The sequence below is a fragment of the Bos taurus genome, chromosome 24, assembly GCF_002263795.3.
Source record: "Bos taurus isolate L1 Dominette 01449 registration number 42190680 breed Hereford chromosome 24, ARS-UCD2.0, whole genome shotgun sequence".
NCBI lineage: Eukaryota > Metazoa > Chordata > Mammalia > Artiodactyla > Bovidae > Bos > Bos taurus.
The window spans coordinates 33,542,313-33,559,931 of record NC_037351.1 but is presented as its reverse complement, the minus strand read 5'-3'; the positions used below and the strand labels follow the sequence as shown (position 1 = coordinate 33,559,931).

Genomic DNA, 17,619 nt, shown 5'->3' with positions numbered 1-17,619 from the left:
GTATTGTAAATAGTGCTGCTGTGAACATTGGGATGTATGTATCTTTTCAAATTAGTTTTCTCCTGATGTGTGCCCAGGAGTTGGATTGCAGGATCATATGGTAACTCTTTTTTTAGCTTTTTAAGAAAACTCCATATTCTTTTTATTTCCCCAATGATTAGTAATGTTGTTTTTTCATGCTTATTGGCTATATTATCTTTTCCTGTTTATTGGCTATTTGTGTACATTTGAAGAAATGTCTGTTCAAATTCTTTGCCTATTTTTAATCAGATTGGTTTTTGTGGCAGTTGAGTTGTAGAAGTTCTTTGTATATTTTGGATATTAATCTCTTATCCGATACATGCTTGCAAGTATTTCCTGCCATTCTGTGAGTTGCTTCTTCACTCTGTCAATTGTGTCCTTTGATGCATAGAAGTTTTAAATTTTGGTAGAGTCTAAATTATCTACTTTTTTCATTTGTTGCCTATACTTCTCTTTTGTTCCAAGAAATCATTGCCAAATTCATTGCCATTAAGCTTTTCCCTTGTGTTTTCTTTTAAGAGTTTTACAGTTTTAGCTTTTATGTCTAGGTCCGTGATCCATTTGAGTTAAAGTTTGTATTTAGTGTAATGTAAGAGTCTAACTTCCTTCTTTTGCTTGTGAATATTTCACTTGCCCAGCACCATGTGTTGAAAAGACTGTCCTTTCCTCTTTGAATGGTCTTGGAACCCTTCTCAAAAACCATTTCATCATATCTGCAAGAGTTTATTTCTGGGCTCTATTCTAATTGGTCTATATGTCTGTCCTTATGCCAGTACCACATTGTTCTGATTATTGTAGCTTTTTATTTTGTTTTGAAGTCAAGAAATATGTGGTGTCCAGTGTTGTTCTTTTTCAAGATTGTTGTGGTTATTTGGAGTCCCTTGAGATTTCATACGAATTTTAGGACAGATTTTTCTAGTTCTGCAAAAAATATCATTGGGATTTCAATACAGATTACATTGTATCTATAGATCACATTGAGTAGTGTTGACATCTAAACAGTGTTGTCTTCTGTTCCATGAACATAAGATGTCTTAACTTTTAAAAATTTCTTCCAGCAATGTTTTGTAGTTTTCATCATACAAGTCTCATCTCCTTAGTTAAGCCTATTCCTTAATTTTGTATTGGATGCTTTTGGATGCTACCATAAATGGAATTTTCTTGATTCCCTTTTCAGATTGCTCATTGTTAATATAAAGAAACACCACTGATTTTTGTGTGTTGACTTTGTATCATACAACTTTACTGAAACTATTTCTTAATTGTAGTTTTTAAATTCGTGGCTGAGATAAACATTAAAAACTCTTTAATTTTATTATGAAAGGTTGGAGTTTCAATACATCTCCCAGTTCACTTGCATACTTTACTGCTCTGTTATGCTCATTCTTTGATAAATTATTCTGATCTGTTTCCTTTAAAGCTCTCTTTCAGCATATTAGGATTACCGATGTAGTCTAGGTACATTAGTGTTCATTTAGAAATCTGGGTATCAGTGGAGTTATTCTTGTTTTACTGTGTTTTTTAATTATTATTAAACTTTTTTTCTAAAATTGTCAAAGTACAAAATAAACAGTAAAAATTTATCCCTCTCCTCCCCACACACTAAAGGTAACCACTTTTTATTACCTTTTGTGTTGTTTTCTATTTTTTTTTATTTGAATTTTAAGACTAATTTTAGGAAATATTACTCACTTACAGAAGTAAAGAAAATTGTATAAAGAACTCCTACTTACCCATCACTCAGCTTCAGCCAACATGGCCAGTCTTTACCCATATTCCATTTGCATCTTTATCCCTCTTCCACTCAATTATTTTGAAGTTTCTGACATAATTTCATATATAAACATTTTAGTATATTCCAGGAGTCTTTTTTAACCAGAAAATGCCATTATCACATTAAATAAATTCTTTAATGTCATCTCATACCTATTAGGTGGTCATGTTCAACTTTACTCAGGTACCTAAAATGTCTGTTTATAGTTAGTTTGTTCTAATCTGTATCTAAAACATGTCTCCATGTTGTATTTTATTAACATATCTACTGAAAAGTGTAGTTTTAATTTATATTTCCCTTATGAGTGAAATTAAGCATCTTTGCTTATGTTTGAGGGTGGTTTGCATTTCTTTTTAAGAACTGTTTATATACCTGATTATTGGCTTGTTGGCCTCTTGCCTATCAATTGATAGGAGCTGTTTATATCTGAGGCATGGTATTGACTTCAAATATTTAAAAATTTAGAAATTCAAATTTGTTGTTAATGATAAAGATATGATTTTAAAGTGATTATGCTTGTGGTCATATGTCCAGGGACAAATATGAGTATTTTACATTAATTCTACTCTTCACTTGACTACACTATTTCCCCCCAGAAAATATAGTGTGAAACATTGAGGAAGGATTCTGAATTTTAGTACTGACTTGCTGTTCATTCAGTGAGTAGTTACTGAATTATATACTGGGAATCATAGCAGTTGCTGACAATATAGCCATGAAGAAGATACAGTGGGTTTGGAGAGCATTGTATTCATCTCTCCTTAGGAAAATACTAATACAGTATAATTATATAACAAAGTGATAACAAAAATAAGCCAAATATAAGACAGTCTGTCTTGGTTACAGATAATAACAATATAATCAGCTGCATGAGCTTTTAAATCTACAAAGGAATAATAACATCTCCCAACTTCTGTTGAAGACCAGCCTTATCTTCCTCTTGGTTTATTATACTGTGACCCCACCATGCAAGTTTACCTGTAGGAACAACTTGAAGTTTAAGCTATTATGGGAGCAATACACTATATAAAAGCTTATTCTTTGTGACCTGGAGGTAAAACAAACATAGTATCTCCAAATGATTTAAATAGGACCAGATGTACTTGAGTTTTTATTAAACATTTGATAGAGAATTAGCATTATGCCATCTTCAAGCATAAGGCTAAATTCTTTATCCTTCAAATAATTACTTTCTGTTGTATAACTGCTTTTTAAGATCATTAAAATTTTATCGTACAGAGTCCAGATCTTACTCATCTTTCTACTTGCATTTCCATAGGTAAAAGTGCTTGGCACGTGGTAAGAAATTAGTAACTGGTATCTGAATGAATTGCATAGTTTATATCTGCATCAGTGGAGCATTTTCTTGAACATAAGTTTTCAAAATCCCATAAGAGAATTCCTTGGCAGTCCAGTGGTTGGGACTCAGAGCTTTCACTGCCGTGGCCTGGGTTTAGTCCCTGGTCAGGGAACTAAGATTCCACAAGCCTGTGGCATGGCCAAAAAAAATTTCCATAAGATATGAAAATATCAAAATTTTTTGTCTCTGAAACCCTAAATACTACTCATTTACTTTAAATTTTTTATTTTTTGGTGATACTGTAAAAGCATCATTTTATAAGAATGACAGTTGTCTATTCTTTTCTAGTTTTAAGAGAAATGCATGTAGCTTATTGTATTGTTGTCATCCATGTACATACTGTTTTATGTGTGACTTATTTTTGTTGTTATTATTAACCAAACTGCTTGTTTTTCATGTGGCACATAATCATCATCATTTTAGAATTTTTATGCATACCCATTTAAAACTGGGACAGTTTTATTTTTTAGGCTCATAACAGGGATAAAATATTTGTTAGATTTCTTCATGTTTCTTGGTGTTTCAGATTCTTCAGGAAACTCTATTAATATCTGTGCTTTATGAATTTGATATACATGATATATCAAACATATCTAACATTGGATATATGTTTGAGTTGAGAGAAGATAAATTCTGGCATATTTTAATATATTGATTAGGCAACTTTTACCAATTTCGAGATTACTTACGGATTCTTAAAGATTTTAAATGATCGAGCACTATTTTTAAAAAATTAGTATTTGGGCTTCCCTGGTGGCTCAGATGGCAAAGAATACACCTGCAATGTGGGAGACCTGGGTTCGATCCCTGGGTTGGGAAGATCCCCTGGAAAAGGGCATGGCAACCCATTCCAGTATTCTTGTCTGGAGAATCCCATGGACAGAGGACCCTGGCAGGCTGCTGTCCATGGGGTCACAAAGAGTCAGACATGACTGAGTGACTAAGCACACATATGTTATTTAAAAATATTTTGGTGGGGCCTGGCAAATTTGCTGAAAGGAAGACTCTTGACAGTCCCTTGTCAATGTGTTCCACATCATTCTGTGTAAAATCAGTTCCTGTGACTCTTACTATAAGATCAAAGACATGCCTGAAGGATACTTTATTTTTTTGTTTGAAAGTAGAGGATCCATTTGGAGAAACCCAGTGTAAGAGGCCACTTGAAAGACATCAAACATGGACTTGTCCAGACTTCGCAGGTTTTAAAGTATATACAGGAATCAAAATTGACTCATTACTTCTAAAACTTCATGTCCAGGTTAAAAAAAATGGAAAAGTTATTAATGTAATACTTGAGTTACATAATTTTTGTTAGATATGCATACAAACTTAAATACATTTGAATTCATTTGAATGCAGGGGTTTTGGGGTTTTTTTTCATGTTTTAAAATCCCTGTCAGTATCTGGTTTATTATTTTAAAAGCACAAGTTATAAGATGAAATTTAGAATATTTTTCAGAGTGCTACCATTTTAATAAATAGTTTTTTGTCCATGCTACATTCTGTCATCAACATCTCATAATATTTTCTGTATCTGGTAAATATGGTAATCAGTTTCATAGAAAGTGAGGCAGATTTGTGAGGACAGAATTGGACCCCTTTGAAGAAACGGAAAGTGCGGAGGCTCTAATATGACAGGATAAATATGTCTTGATTCACTTTTGGATTGCTCCATTTATTTTCCCATGTTTCATCAAAAATTCCAAAAAGATAAAATTCATGTTAAGACTATACAAATTAGCAATGAAAGGAATGACAAGTGATTTTGGTCCATAACATCAGTGTCCTGTTCATTATTATGACAAGCTAGTCATCAGGAAAGTACAAATCAAAAGGGCAATGAGACATCACCACATACATGTCAGAATGACTTATAAAGAACACAAATAACAAATGTTGGTGAGGACGTAGAGAAAAGGGAGCTGTCATACACTGTTCGTGGGAATATAAATCAGTGCAGCTACTGTGGAAAACAGTATGAAGGTGTCTCAAAAATCTGAAAGTAGAACTACCCTATGACCCAGCCATTTCACTCCTGGGTATATATTTGAAAATAAAAACACTAATTTGAAATGGTAAATGCACACCAGTGTTCATAGCAGTGTTATTTACCATCGCCAAGATACGGAAACAATGTAAGTATCCATCAGCAGATGAATGGATAAAGATGTGTGTAAATACACACACACACACACTGAAATATTGCTCAGCCATGAAAAGAATGAAACGTTGCCATTTGCAGTAACATGGATGTGCTTAGAGGGTATTATGCCAAGTGAGAGAAGTCAGACAGAGGAAGGCAAATACTATATGGTATCACTTCTATGTGGAATCTAAAAAATTAAACAAATGAGTGAATATGACAAAAAGAAGATGCAGATCCACAGATAAAAAGAACAAATCAGTGGTTACCAGTGGGGAGAGGTAAGTGGGGGTCAATATAAGATAAGGGATTAAGAGGTATAAACTATTAGGTGTAAAATAAGCTACAAGTATGTATTGTACAACACGTGAAATACAGCCAATATTTTATAGTAACTATAAATGGAGTATAATCTTTAAAAATTGGGAATCACTAATTATACACCTGTAACAACAACAAAGAACATAATATTGTACATCAACTATAATTCAGTTTAAAAAAGAATACTGTCATTAACTGTCACATGTATTATTTTCCATTTGTATTAACATAAATTCAATAAAATCTGCAAAAAATTAATTTACCCATTTTGATATAATTAAATCTTAAAAGTAAACTAAACACACACTAAAAGTAGCTGCATTTTATAAAGACAAATGTCTTTACTTTGGAGTTGAAATTGATTAGGCAGTTACCGAAATAGTAATGTTTTTGGTAGAAGTTTAATTATTTAAGCCATATGTAAAGCCACTATTTGTCAAGAAAAATATTATTAGACTTACAATTTATCATTCAAAACCGTAAATAATTTTTTTTACAGTGACAGTATATACATAAATGGTTTGTTCTCAGCAAACAAAAATTAGTATAAACATAGCAATGATTTTGTTTATGACAAGTTGAATTCTTGCCTTATTTCCGAATTCTTAAATTTGTTTCTTCTGGTATGTGAGTACACATGTGGGCCCTTAATTGTTTCATTTTGTCCAAAATTCATATATGCGTGGGTGTTGGGTGTACAGTGCTTTTGGTCTTTTGAGCACTGTTTTCTCATTAGGTGTCTCAAGTTTCCAGTGTTAACAATCCCAAATACTTTTTTGAACAGACTGCCTGTTCATACAGGAGCTGCCTTGTCGTATAGCCTCATTCCTTCCGATGGGTGTGGAGCAGGATTAAAGCACACTTTATAGGGGTTCTAATTGTGGATGCCTAATTGACTTGATGAATAGCAAATGCTAAAATTTAAACACACATACATACACATACAAACATAAACCTGCTTCAGGGCTGGTCTGCATGACAGAACAAATGCCTCGCAGGTGTTGAACGCTTATAAGATAAAAGAGTAGTCTTTCCATGTTTCCCAAGAATTTTCTTTTGAAGTTTTTAAGGATTTTCTATCTCATTGTTCCTTTTCATAAAATGGTTCATAGCAATAATCCATTTCATCTTGGGTGCTACTTTTCACTTTTAAAGGCAGACCTGAGTTTTAGAAGTCAGCCAAAATTAAATTTTCACACACTTTGGGGAGGGTAGAAGAAAGTAGAAAACTGCTGACTCTAGTCTTTGGCCTAGTCGGGTCACAAGTTCTTTTCTTAATTCTTCAAAAATGAGTTAATGCTTTACTAAGTACTTTAAAGGTCTTCTGAGTAGTCATCATCACCTGAAAAAGAAGAAATCTTCCCCAGCTAGGGAACTAACTTGACAGATGGAAAAGACTTTTTGAAAATCAAAAGATCATACCAGTTTTTATTTTTAACATTAAAAATTTTTTCCTTTTATTATAATGCTTTACATTTTCACAGTGTTCCAACCCTCTCAATACTTTTCCGTAAATTTTCTTTATTTTGAACTTACTGTAGACTCACACTGTATGTATCCCCTTTACCTAGTTTACCCCAGTGGTAATAACATCTTGTATGGCTTCCTGTGTGGCTCAGTGGTAAAGAATCCACCTGCAGTGCAGGAGACGCAAGAGACGTGGTTCCATCCCTGGGTCAGGAAGATCCCCTGGAGTAGGAAATGGCAACCCGCTCCAGTCTCTTGCCTGGAAAGTCCCATGGACAGAGGAGCCTGGCAGGCTACAGTCCATGAGATGGCAAAGAGTCAGACACGACTGAGCACAGCACAGTAGCATAGGGAGTAGTTTTATATTTTGTTATCTGACTCAAAATTAAAAATACATATAACACGTGTAATACATATCTTGAACTAGATACAGTAGTGCCTTTTGTTAAGTACCTTGTCAGCAGTTGTGTTCCTAGTCCAGGACTTCCTGACCCAATCTGTTTTAATCCCAGAAGATTTGAGTCTATATAAGCAGTATTGCTGTTAGCAAAATACATAGGCTATGCCAGAACATAAACCTTCATTCATAATGAACATCTAATTATATGCTTGCTCATGCTATTAGGAAGTAACTTTAGGTGGAGAAAATTTCATTCTATTTGGCTGTCATACAATAGACTCGGAGCAACAATGTTGCAGATATTTTGTGACTTCAGGGTGCGAATAAGGGAAGTATATTCTTCAAACTAATGGGACTTGGCTCATTGTTCAGAGGCCAGACTCAAGTGATTTAATAGTGTTATTAGAGTCATAAAGAAACTTAGATTAACTGCTTTAGAAATGATAAAATGTATAAATAAAATACTGTGGGTTTTTTTTTTTCTTTTTCAGGTTTACAAGTGAAAGTAACCAAACTGAAAAAGGAACGAATTTTGTAAGTATCAGTATATATAATACTGGTGTCTTATTTATAAGGTAACTGATATTGATGTCCTATTTGACCTACTTAGTGTGAACCTTGTATGCTGCTGCTGCTGCTGCTAAGTCGCTTCAGTTGTGTCCGACTCTGTGCGACCCCATAGACGGCAGCCCACCAGGCTCCCCCGTCCCTGGGATTCTCCAGGCAAGAACACTGGAGTGGGTTGCCATTTCCTTCTCCAATGCATGAAAGTGAAAAGTGAAAGTGAAGTCGCTCAGTCGTGTCCGACTCTTCGCGACCCCATGGATTGCAGCCTACCAGGCTCCTCCGTCCATGGGATTTTCCAGGCAAGAGTACTGGAGTGGGTTGCCACTGCCTTCTCCCAAAATTCTAAAGGAAAAGTAATAATAATTTATCAATAATTATAAGTAATAAGAGTATAGCCTTAGGTATTATTTTAATATATTTATATTTTAATATAATTTTAATATATAATCTTTTTCCTTATACTTATTAAGATGGAAACTGATCTATATATCATTTTGATCTGTTAATGGCATTTTTTTCCTCACCTATGAATTTAAGATACTACAAAATGGGGAGCAGAATAATTGTGGGATTTCTAACTCATAAGAAATGGAAACTAAATGGATATTCTGAGACCCCTTTTAACTAGTTTGAAATTCCCAGCAGTTCCCCTGAATTGTTTTGATTATTAACCCCAGAATCAGATCTGATTTTCTAAGTCAGGAGCAGATTTTACTCCTGGTTTTTTAGAACGTCTACATTCAGAAATCTGAAACAGATGGCGTAGTGGAATATTATTATTCATGACAAAATTTAACATCATTGTGACTAATAATATTGTACTTGCTTTATAATATATATACCAGTAGGTCTCATTTCTTTCATATTCCTGAATCTTCCAAGGCCTTAACCAGAAGCTGGAGTTACCAACCGCTCATCAAAACATGCCTCACTATTTTTTCTATTATAATCTGAAATTGGAAATTGTGAAGTTTTCCATTACAACTAGAAAGTGATGTTTGGAAGATGACTTAGATACAGAAATATGAAATCATAAATTTTTAAAAGTTTTTTTTAAGAATAATTTTATGATTCTTCTTGATTAATGGCACTTTTAAATACTTTGCATGTTGAAAGTCAACATGTTCCTACCTTAAAGATGTCATTTTAAACATTTAAATTTCAGGATGTGTATCTTATTAGTTAGGATATATTTTTTATACAAGAGGTATTTCTCCACATGTCTAACCAAACAACCACATAAGAAACCTTAAATTTGTAAATGACTGTTGAATATTACTTTCTTAAAAGTCACCTATAACATTTCTAAATCTATGCTTTACTTCACTATATGGTTCAGTCATTTGATCTTCTTAGCAGCCTTTTAATATATAGTGTGATTACTCTGTGCCTTGCCTACCTTAGGTAACTTGGGGTTACACATTTTGGAAGCATGGGTAAGTAAGTAAATCCTTCTGAGTTATCAGAGAAGTAAAAGGATGCTTCATTTTTCAGAAGGCTAGGTCATTTCTTTGTGGGACCAGGAACTTGGATTTGCCTGTGTTACCATAACCCCCCTTTCTAAGTATATTTTACAGTAGACCTCCATGGTACAGTAACAAGATCTCTGGTCTCCATATTGTTAGAACAGCTTTATTTGTAAAATATCTCAGTCCGTAGAAATTCCCACCTAGAAGAAGCAGTTAGCAAAGAAATCAATAACTATAGTATATTTATCTATCATGTAATTGCTTTAGGCCTGTGTTCTGATGTTGTCTCTGTACATAGCTAATGCTTCTCTTTTACACAAATTCATTTACAAAATGATACATGTAGAAATGTTGACTGTTGAATTTTTGTTGAAGGCTTCCAAAATAGGATCATTGAAAACCTAGTGCTGCTTCTGAATTAAATATATTTTCAAGAAGTATTGGAAGTTTTTTGATTACTAGTTTCAGCTATCTGTTACTTCCAAAATTTAGTATCTATACATATGCTACCAGAACAATATTTGTTGTATAGCAGGAGACCACTCTCAGATGTATTGGTTTGTCATTCAATATCAAATGTTCAACCAATATTTAAGACATACCCTCATTGGTATCTGACATTTTGACTTAGTTGTTCAGCTCATCTGTTTTTTGCTCATACTACATTCATTAGCAATTTTGATACCATCATATGGACATCTCCTTTTTCGTCACCTTTATTTGATTTGATATTTTTGACCCTTGAGAGATCTTGGGGAAGGTGTTTGAACCACTCCATTATCTTGTATTTTCAGCTTCCACATCACACAGAGAATCCCAATTCAGTTTCTAATGGGTTTTCATAAAATAAATGCATATTTTATATATGTGGTTTTTTATTTTCTGAAATGTAATGACAGAGGGGTAAAATATGGCACAGCCTTGGGAAATAACTAGATAGTCTACTAGAAGAAAATTTTAGATGTCTTTGTTTTTTCTTGACCATAATCAAAATGGTAAATACTTAAATAGAGTTTACTATTTGCCAGCACTGTTCTACATGCTTTATATTCATTAGTACTTACTTCGTCCTTGCAAATGCCTTATGAGGTAGATACTAATGTATCCACATTTTTTGGGGTACAGAGAGTTTAGGTTACTTGCACCAGGTCACACAGTTGGTACCTGGCAGCTGAGATTCAAACGTAGGAGGCATCAGAATAGGATTGGTTTGCATCTACTTCACAGTAGACCCTGGCTTAAAAGTGATACCAGGTAAAAGTTTAAGCAACACAAAACTTTGTAAAAACACAAAGTATCGATCCCTCATAGTTGGAATAGAAACAATGTGAGTAGAGTTACCTGCTATTTATATTGGCAAATGTATATGAAATAATAAAAATAACCAATAAGTGTACAGTTTAATAGCAGTTTTGACTATGTTGAGTCAGTGGTGGCATCAGAATTCACTCTGTGTTCTAGCATTGTGTAATGAATATCTGGTGCTTAGGAAGATACTTCTATAGAACATAAAAATACTGCAGAGCAAATTCTAGTATAATTTGATCTCTGATTAACCAAATATTCAAATCTCACCTTTTGTGTTTTGATACAACAGATTCATAATATGTAAGTGGTGAGATCATGCTTTGGAGTTCTTAATGACAGAATAGTCTTGTTAAGAGTGTTTTTCCCTTAAAAAGGAAAAAAACAACTTACTGCTTGACTTTCAGAGATGCACAAAGACTAGAAGAATTCTTCACCAAAAATCAACAGCTGAGAGAGCAACAGAAAGTCCTTCATGAAACCATTAAAGTGTTAGAAGATCGGTGAGTCTGGTTCTTTGGGTCCTCTTGAGTAAGAGGTGATTTCCCTCTTAATAGAGAATATACATTGGTGTTCATTTGTAATCAGTTCTGAGGCTTAATTAAAGTGATCTTTTTTCCAACTTTAGGTCAACTTTGGATAAATAGCTTATGAAATTAAGGATATTCTCTTACAGGTTTGTTTTTTCATTAATTACAGCAACCACATCTGTTTATCCTTTAAATGATGTTTCTTTATCTGGTGTTTGATGTAGGACAAGCTCAAGGGTAGCAGTGTTCTAATGCATTTGATGCTTTAATTCCATTTTTACTTCTGAATAAGTGGCAACTGCTTCACAGTTCATTCCTATCTAACTCCTGTCCTGCCATTCGCTTTTCTTCCTTGCATATTTCTCCACTTTCAGGCGTTCTAGGGATTCTTTTTACTGAGAATTCCCAAGATAATGCTATTCACCTCCACCTATCAACTTTCTTTTTTCCCACTTCTATGAAGTTAACACTACATTAGAAAAGACTTTGAGATTTTGCTGTTTTCCCTTGTCTGAACTGTAAGTGCTATTTAGGACCTTGAACTATGTACAAAAAACCATGTCTCTTCTTGCTTTATTTATAGTTAATGTTTTTCCTTTATTATCATTTCTGTGTATGTTACAAGAGGGCTGGTGGTTTGATTTTGCTGCTGTGCCTTTACTGGAGGAATAATCTAATATTTCGTATGCATGCAAACTGAAGTTGAGTACTCTGTCATCCACGACTACTATTTCTGTGGATGTACACTTACTGGAATAAGCAGCCTGTTCTGGAATATATAAAACTCCATATGCTTTAGAATCAGAGATATGAATTTGAATTCTAATTTCACACTGTAGCCTTAATTAAATTTAACAATAAATAGTTGAGCCCTGTACCACATTCTAGGTTTTGCTCTAGGGACTTGGAATAATACCATCCCTCTAGGTATACCAGATCAGATCAGATCAGTCGCTCAGTCGTGTCCGACTCTTTGCGACCCCATGAATCGCAGCACGCCAGGCCTCCCTGTCCATCACCAACTCCCAGAGTTCACTCAGATTCACGTCCATCAAGTCAGTGATGCCATCCAACTATCTCATCCTCTTTCCCCTTCTCCTCCTGCCCCCAGTCCCGCCCAGCATCAGAGTCTTTTCCAGTGAGTCAACTCTTCGCATGAAGTAGTCAAAGTACTGGAGTTTCAGCTTTAGTATCATTCCTTCCAAAGAAATCCCAGGGCTGATCTCCTTCAGGATGGACTGGTTGGATCTCCTTGCAGTCCAAGGGACTCTCAAGAGTCTTCTCCAACACCACAGTTCAAAAGCATCAATTCTTCGGCCCTCAGCCTTCTTCACAGTCCAACTCTCACATCCATACATGACCACAGGAAAAACCATAGCCTTGACTAGACGAACTTTTGTTGGCAAAGTAATGTCTCTGCTTTTCAATATGCTATCTAGGTTGGTCATAACTTTCCTTCCAAGGAGTAAGCGTCTTTTAATTTCATGGCTGCAGTCACCATCTGTAGTGATTTTGGAGCCCAGAAAAATAAAGTCTGACACTGTTTCCACTGTTTCCCCATCTATTTCCCATGAAGTGGTGGGACTGGATGCCATGATCTTTGTTTTCTGAATGTTGAGCTTTAAGCCAACTTTTTCCCTCTCCACTTTCACCTTCATCAAGAGGCATTTTAATTCCTCTTCACTTTCTGCCATAGGGTGGTGTCATCTGCATACCTGAGGTTATTGATATTTCTCCCAGCAGTCTTGAGTCCAGCTTGTGTTTCTTCCAGTCCAGCGTTTCTCATGATGTACTCTGCATATAAGTTAAATAAGCAGAGTGACAACATACAGCCTTGACGAACTCCTTTTCCTATTTGGAACCAGTCTGTTGTTCCATGTCCAGTTCTAACTGTTGCTTCCTGACCTGCATACAAATTTCTCAAGAGGCAGATCAGGTGGTCTAGGATTCCCACCTCTTTCAGAATTTTCCACAGTTTGTTGTGATCCACACAGTCAAAGGCTTTGGCATAGTCAGTAAAGCAGAAATAGATGTTTTTCTGGAACTCTCTTGCTTTTTCCATGATCCAGTGGATGTAGGCAATTTGATCTCTGGTTCCTCTGCCTTTTTTAAAACCAGCTTGAACATCTGGAAGTTCATGGTTCACGTATTGCTGAAGCCTGGCTTGGAGAATTTTGAGCATTACTTTCCTAGCGTGTGAGATGAGTGCAATTGTGCAGTAGTTTGAGCACTCTTTGGCATTGCCTTTCTTTGGGATTGGAATGAAAACTGATCTCTTCCAGTCTTGTGGCCACTGCTGAGTTTTCCAAATTTGCTGGCATATTGAGTGCAGCACTTTCACAGCATCATCTTTCAGGATTTGAAATAGCTCAACTGGAATTCCATCACCTCCACTAGCTTTGTTCGTAGTGATGCTTTCTAAGGCCCACTTGACTTCACATTCCAGAATGTCTGGCTCTAGGTCAGTGATCACACCATCGTGATTATCTGGGTCGTGAAGATCTTTTTTGTACAGTTCTTCTGTGTATTCTTGCCATCTCTTCTTAATGTCTTCTGCTTCTGTTAGGTCCATACCATTTCTGTCCTTTATCGAGCTCATCTTTGCATGAAATGTTCCTTTGGTATCTCTGATTTTCTTGAAGAGATCCCTAGTCTTTCCCATTCTGTTGTTTTCCTCTATTTCTTTGCATTGATCACTGAAGAAGGCTTTCTCATCTCTTCTTGCTATTCTTTGGAACTCTGAATTCAGATGTTTGTATCTTTCCTTTTCTCCTTTGCTTTTCACTTTCTTCTTTTCACAGCTATTTGTAAGGCCTCCCCAGACAGCCATTTTGCTTTTTTGCATTTCTTTTCTATAGGAATGGTCTTGATCCCTGTCTCCTGTACAGTGTCACAAACCTCATTCCATAGTTCATCAGGCACTCTATCTATCAGATCTAGGCCCTTAAATCTATTTCTCACTTCCACTGTATAATCATAAGGAATTTGATTTAGGTCATATCTGAATGGTCTAGTGGTTATCCCTACTTTCTTCAATTTAAATCTGAATTTGGCAATAAGGAGTTCATGGTCTGAGCCACAGTCAGCTCCTGGTCTTGTTTTTGCTGACTGTATAGAACTTCTCCATCTTTGGCTGCAAAGAATATAATCAATCTGATTTTGGTGTTGACCATCTGGTGATGTCCATGTGTAGAGTCTTCTCTTGTGTTGTTGGAAGAGGGTGTTTGTTATGACCAGTGCATTTTCTTGGCAAAACTCTATTAGTCTTTGCCCTGCTTCATTCTGTATTCCAAGGCCAAATTTGCCTGTTCCAGGTGTTTCTTGACTTCCTACTTTTGCATTCCAGTCCCCTATAATGAAAAGGACATCTTTTTTGGGTGTTAGTTCTAAAAGGTCTTGTAGGTCTTCATATACCTGTTCAACTTCAGCTTTTCAGCGTTACTGGTTGGAGCATAGACTTGGATTACTGTGATATTGAATGGTTTGCCTTGGAAACGAACAGAGATAATTCTGTCGTTTTTGAGATTGCATCCAAGTACTGCAATTCAGACTCTTTTGTTGACCATGATGGCCAGTCCATTTCTTCTGAGGGATTCCTGCCCGCAGTAGTAGATACAATGGTCATCTGAGTTAAATTCACCCATTCCAGTCCATTTCAGTTCGCTGATTCCTAGAATGTCGACATTCACTCTTGCCGTCTCTTGTTTGACCACTTCCAATTTGCCTTGATTCATGGACATGACATTCCAGGTTCCTATGCAATATTGCTCTTTACAGCATCAGACCTTGCTTCTATCACCAGTCACATCCACAGCTGGGTATTGTTTTTGCTTTGGCTCCATGCCTTCGTTCTTTCTGGAGTTTTTCTCCACTGATCTCCAGTAGCATATTGGACCTGTCAAATATCCATATATCTAACCCTTTTGAAAAAAAAGCGAAAAAGGAAGGTCTTAGGCTGCATTGTATTTTAGGAAAGGTTTGACAAGGCCAGTGGGTGGTTCTGCTCTGCTCATTCATTGGCTGGCTTCTGACTGAGATGCTTGGTGTGCTCACCCGTCTGAACAGGTGAAGGATTTCAGAGCACAACAGTTGGAGCCAGTGATTTTACTTCCTATAATAGGAGATATGTTTTCGTGGTTGCCACACTCAAAGACTGATTGTATTTATTTCCAGCACTCTTTCTGTTTAGTTGATCATTCACAAATTGCTTAGGACTCAAGATTAATACACTGAAGAAAAAACCACAAGACAAAGTTTTCATTATGTTTTGCATGAATTGGCTTAATACAGTTGGCTCTCCATTTCATCCCCAAGCTATAGTCGTCTTTCATTTTAGGTTTTGAAGATATTCCTTTGTAACATATTCAGAACATTTCTTCACTTTGTGGTTTAAAGTTTTCGCTTCTCTGTTATTCTTTGCATCTTGTGCTTCTTTTCTTAAGTGAGTTGTTCTTCTCTGGGCTCATTCTGAGAAGAAATGACAGTGGATGAGTGCCCCTTTCCCAGAGAAGTATTTTCTACATTACTCTCCTTTATTTGTTGAATACATTTAATTGTTAAAATTACCATTTTTATTCTGCAGTTTTTAAAAATGATTCTTTTCTGTTTATGGGCTATGGTAACTGATTTCATTTGGGTGTTACACTTCTCCAGTGTTTCTTATTCCTAAATGTTCTTGTTGCCTTTCATTCTGATCACCGTTACATTTTTAGGCAGGTGAACCTATAGTTCACTACATGGTGTTAATTTGGGGGTGGGACAAGGAGGGTAGCTCATGCCTTTATTCACATGCTTTTTCTCTTCTTTCTTCAACTCTAAAATTTCCTTCTGGGATTATTTTAAGGTTTGTCCCTCATTTTATGAAGCTTCATTTAATGAAACTGAGAATGATGTAGATCTGACCATTATTTTTTTAATGTAGGATCTGATAGGTTTGAGGGCTCACGTTATACCCAGGTATCCAGCACTTGATCTTCACCTTCACCCTGTGAGGTAGATGATAAATCAGTTTTACAAATGAGGAAACAATACTGAAGAAGAGTTAAACTTTCCCAAGATCACGTAGCTAATGAGTAATTAGGTTAAATTTGATCCCCAAACTTCCCGATTTCTACTGTTTGATATGTGTTGTCTTAATTTTATCAATGTTGTATAAATAAATTACAACTTAACTGATTATCTCAGAGTATTTATGTTTGATATCAAGTTACTAAAACAAGTACTCTGAAATATTAAGTCTTCAACATTGCCTGTTATCATAGTCTTGTTTTGTTGGAAGGTTGGTTTGTTATTGGTTATTTTCCTTTTAAATTGCTACTAACTAAATGCTACTTTTAAATGTCAAAGTAGGTACCATTTAGTAAAGTTCTACTTACTTAAAATTTTACTTTAATTTTATGTCATATGTAAGAATGAATGATAGTCTAGAGCAAGTTTTTCTGAGACCTTTAAAAAATAACATGTATTTCATTAAAATTTCTTAATGGTAATTCTGCAACTTGCTGTTTACTTTTCATAAGATGAAGTGATTCTTCTTAGCCTAATATTGTGAAAACAGCAAGAGATGTTTAGATGAAAGGAATTAATACAATAAAGATAAATTAGATAATAAAATGTTCTAATTTAATGTGGCTTGCTTGTTTGTGTTTTACTACTACTGTTATTATATTATATTTATAGACTTTCCTTCAAGGAAGCAAAGTATTTCCCTTAATCTAACGAACAGTCACTGTGCTAAAGAAGTAGATAGAAGATATTTTTTTAAAAATCTGAACTAAGCAGTTAAACCATGGTTGTCTGATAGATTTTAATATCTTTAAAAGCTCTTTTGGCAGTCATAGGAAACGCATGTTTCAACTGTTGTTAAAAGGGAAAATCGGTACTCATAATCAGAGGATTTGTGGTTCTCTAGTTTTCAAATACTGAACCAAATGTCTTCTTTTGTCTTGCTAAGTCTTCTTACTCATAGAATTGAATTTAAATGTATTCCTTAGGAGACCTTCCCTGACTTCCTAGACTAGGTTTAGTTCTGCTATGTGCTTTCACGGCAGCCCACTCCAGGACTCTTGCCTGGAAAATCCCATGGACAGAGGAGCCTGGTAGGCTGCAGTACGTGGGGTCGCACAGAGCTGGACACGACTGAAGCGACTTAGCAGCAGTAGCAGTAGCAGTGCTTTCATAGTATCCTGTATTTCCACTTTAATGTGAATCCTATGTATGCGTGTGTGTGCTCAGTCGTGTCCAATTCAGTGTGACACCATGA

At 35.4% G+C, this 17,619-nt stretch overlaps 1 protein-coding gene across 2 annotated transcripts in view; it reads left to right on the top strand.

The window, feature by feature from the left end:
* The window catches only part of RBBP8 (RB binding protein 8, endonuclease), an 81,793-nt gene that overhangs the window by 22,002 nt on the left and 42,172 nt on the right, over positions 1–17,619 (top strand). For both annotated transcript variants that reach the window (XM_024984241.2, NM_001435208.1), the window contains 2 exons: positions 7,978–8,020; positions 11,235–11,330. In XM_024984241.2, coding sequence (XP_024840009.1) covers positions 7,978–8,020; positions 11,235–11,330 — 139 coding nt within the window. The remainder of the gene's footprint in view (positions 1–7,977; positions 8,021–11,234; positions 11,331–17,619) is intronic.